This window comes from Branchiostoma floridae, chromosome 11 (genome assembly GCF_000003815.2).
Source record: "Branchiostoma floridae strain S238N-H82 chromosome 11, Bfl_VNyyK, whole genome shotgun sequence".
Lineage (NCBI taxonomy): Eukaryota > Metazoa > Chordata > Leptocardii > Amphioxiformes > Branchiostomatidae > Branchiostoma > Branchiostoma floridae.
The window spans coordinates 12672233-12676401 of record NC_049989.1 but is presented as its reverse complement, the minus strand read 5'-3'; the positions used below and the strand labels follow the sequence as shown (position 1 = coordinate 12676401).

General features: G+C 40.2%; 1 protein-coding gene across 1 annotated transcript in view; it reads right to left on the bottom strand.

The window, feature by feature from the left end:
* Positions 1-2926: 2926 nt before the first annotated feature.
* Positions 2927-4169, bottom strand: part of LOC118426230 (histone-binding protein RBBP4-like) — a gene marked incomplete at its 5' end in the record, with an annotated part of 4857 nt that continues 3614 nt past the window's right edge. Inside the window, one exon of the mRNA XM_035835499.1 lies at positions 2927-3198. Coding sequence (XP_035691392.1) covers positions 2942-3198 — 257 coding nt within the window. The remainder of the gene's footprint in view (positions 3199-4169) is intronic.

Sequence of the window (4169 nt, the reverse complement as noted above, 5' to 3'; positions counted from 1 at the left end):
TATCTGTTCAAACATGTTCCTGTTGTAACGAAAGCGGGGTCTGGGTGTAATTATCGTACTTTCTACTATGTAGTTAGATATCGGTAGCTAATTTTCTAGGCTAGGAAAGTAGGATTCGGATTTCTATCCGCCGGTTTCCTGGACACACTGCTGATCGTCATGGTTGCAACTCGACCAACAAGACCTACCTGTTATGATCCTGACCGCCTCGGACGTTCCTGGTCGTCGGGCAGTTGACCCACGCAACCATATTCCAGGGGCATACGTTCAACCTTGGCCTTGCAGCGATCCTCGATTGTGACGTCTTGGTTCGACACAGACAATTGTTATTTTGCCGAAACTTTCATCATCAGTTATTGGTTTTCTTGTTGAGAATGTGATCAAGTTTTGCTAACCTGTCATTGATTCAGTTAAAAGTTGTGCTAGCGTTACTAACATTACTTATACTTCTAGTATTTAACATTTCTAAAATGAACATGTTTTTTATTCAGTTTATCTACAACTGTTCAACAAGGTTCACTCTTTTACTAAAAGGGCCTATACGTTTACGGCTGTTTTTCAGCAACATATAAATATATAAATTTAGCTGGTCGGGATACTACGAAGAGTGACCAATGAAATAGATACACACGATATATCATTGCCTTTAGAACATGAAAAGGTAAGTTTACTACCGATGTTATCGATCATCATTCGGCAGCTTCTACACCAGTCGGATCACCATCTTCTGTTCCAAATGTTGGAAAAACGGTAGGTTGTCCGTGAATATAAATATGTCCGTGCATTAAGAAATTTTATACACTTTAACATTTGATAACATTCTTAATTCATTGGTCGTGGCTCCTTTGATATGAACCAGTTGGGAAATAAATTATAGAATTCGGAATACAGAATTTATAGATTATCCACCCCATGCGACATTGCCACGAACAAAGTTCAAATATGACGTACGCTACCGCTGCGTGTGCAGTCTACCAAGGACGATAGAACGTCCTTGAGTCTACGAAATATTTTAATTAGTCTGTTCTAGAAATTGTCAACAATACAAATGAAACAAAGTTATATAAATCAAGGAGGTTGATAAAACCTCCTTGGATAAACCAAGAAAAAATAACCACATGTTTAACACGGGGCTAGATCGGAGTAGAAAATACACGCAGAATATTGCAACAGTCATCGTGGCCTTCTTCTGTGGGAACATACTTTCAAAGAAGCCGGTCCTTGCCGTGCACGTGTCAATCAAATTCAGCAGCACGTGAGACCGGACCAGACCAAATTCTGGAGGTTTAATTTTTTCTACAAGTTTACCAGCATCTTAACAGTTACGTCAATCGTGTACTTACACACACAAAACAAAACATCTGTTGATTTTATCACAACGATATAACTTTCATATTTGCGCTCAAATAACACAATCTTCGACAACCTGTCCCACGTTCTGGACCCCACACAAACCGTATACACGTCTAAATGTAATATGATATCCTTGTCGTCGCGCCGTGGCAAACTTTGTAGGAAGGATGGAATATTTATAAACAGGTCACGTTCCACCGGCGGGGCGGCGCTTGACGTTCGGATGTAGATATCTGCCAGTCGAAGCTCGTTTTAGACTTGGTAGTGAGACCTCCAGGAGTTTTTACGACTACACTGGTCTCACTGGAAATTCCTTGTGGGTCATTCTGAAACTGAAAGTGTACTTACCTATCAGTTCGGAACATGATTAACTAACGTGTCTTCACTTTAATCGGTAGATAAGAAATGCAAACACAGACTATTGTTGCTATTTCCAGTGGCAAGTATCGTGTAGTGTTGACGAATTTGATATCGCTACACCAGCGTACAAATAATGCAACAACAGAAATAGGACACAAATAATTCAACATAGAGTTGGTAGGTTTTCTTCGGGTAGTCCTGACACTGGCCGCGGTAGCGGGCCGTCCTCGTCACGCATGGTCAGACAGAAGCAGAATTTACTCCATGTTTTCTGATTTAGAAAAACACATCTTGGGAAAAAAACATTTATTTGATGTTTTCTTGTCATGTACGTATCAGATTCAAACTTGCACTACGCAGTCGGTTCCTCAAAACTGTAGCAAATCTTCCGAGAAAGAACGTTGTACGTTAGGTAGCGGCGCGGGTGCGAGGTCGCACCATACATTTTGTATCTTCCAAAGGATTTGTTCCGGTGCGTGACCCTGGCGCTAGCCACGGCAGCGCCGAAAGATCGGGGTCCAGTAAAAGTAGTAAAAGCATACTTTGCCATATTCTGCAAAAGAAAAACACACCTTTGTGGACATTTATTTGTTATTCTTTAATTTTCACGTATCAGATTTAAACATGTGCGGAACAGTCGGTTCCTCAAAATTGTAGCAAATCTTCTAGAAATATCGTGGTTGGGAGCGGCGCGGGTGCGTTCTAGAGACTGCGAGGTTATGCGTTAGTTCACAAACAAATTGGGCGTGATACGTTCTCCGCCCTCCGCGCGGGGGTCTGCATATGAAAAGAAGCCGATTTCTGCCAAACCCCGAACTTTCGACGGCACGGGCGTGTCTAGAAAATGTTTATGAAAAGAAGAGGCGTGTCTGGAATCTATTCATTGATCGTCTAAACGCGGTTAGACGTGATTTCATGCATATCAGACGCGGGTACACGCATATCTAATCGCGTTTTAACCGAGAATTGCACGAGTTTTGATCGCAATTTAAACGAGATGTAATCGCGACTTGCACGACTTTTGCACGCGATTTAATCACGTTCAGACCGGAGTATAAACGTAAGCGGTACTGTATAGTATTGTATGTGAGTACAAGGCTAGACGGAAAACACTGTATCTGTATCTATATAGCCGGTATAACTGCAGTTCAGCGTAACATACCAGCTTCGCAGGCATGCGGCGCGGCAGCAGCTGGTTATATCGCACCGAATGGCGATACTGTCACACCTAACAAACTAACCACACATTTTGCAACAATGTTGCCTTTCTAGTTTCCATTTTTGTTATCAGTACACATGTAAATGACCCACCAGGTCTGGAGGGGTGCTTGGTGTAGTCGAACACCAGCACGTCGCTGGAGGGAGTCTTGGTGGCGATGACGCAGGGGTTCTGGGGCATGTAGCGCGCCCGGTTCACCTCGCCCTCGTGGTTGATCTTGATCTCGATTTCAATCTTCCCGCTGACCGACCCGAACCCGCCAAACTCTGGAAAAACGATGAAACATAACGAGAAATGAAACATAGTGTCGCACTACCAAAACTGTTTTTTTCTTGTGTAGCTTGTTTTTCTTCCTCACAGAAAATTTATCTTCCAGGAAGAAAATCATTCTGTCCCCCAGAAATCTTAGAAAAACGTGCTTGTCCAAGGGGCAAGCAAATTTTTGATTGAATTTTGATACATTTTTGAGATTAATATTCTTACACCAAGAATACTTTTATGACACAAAGAGCAAACATTCTTGTATTTCTTAAGAGTTATAAAAAAAAGCAAGCATTTCTAGAATTTTTTTCTTGCATCATAGAAAAAACAAGAAGATTTTGCTTAAAGTTCCAGAAAATTCTTAGGTGTGAGAAAATTTTTCTTCACCAAAGAAGAATAAGAAAATTGTTCTTTGCGTGAGAATTAAGATTTTTTGGTAGTTCCTTGTTTTGCTAAGAATTTTATTCTACATTTTCTTCTTGTAAGAATATTTTTCTTCACATAAGAATTGTCCATGGGATAAGCAAAACAAGCAAAATCATTTTTGGTAGTGCATGAAGTCTCAATATCCTATGGGGAGAAAAAAAGAATTTTTGTGGCTTATAAGAAACTTCATAACCAGGATTTGTTTGTGCACATGTTTTTTGACTGTGGGTACAACAGTACACTTGGATATTTCTGAAGGCTACATGGTTAAGCGTGCTATTTGCATACCAGTAGACAGAATAGTTTTGAAATCTAAATACCAGAAAAAACACTAGATCCTTTGAACATATACTTTGTTTGATGTCTTACATACTAAAAATTTTGGAAGTTAGCTATAGAAATACAGATTCAAGTTCTAAAGAAAGTCACTACAGTTTGTAATTATGTTTTGATAGAATTCAATTTCATTCTATGTTTTGCACCCAAACATTTTTTCTACATTTTACGGCTTGATGCACAACTATTCACAGAAAATGAATCTCTGGCTGAT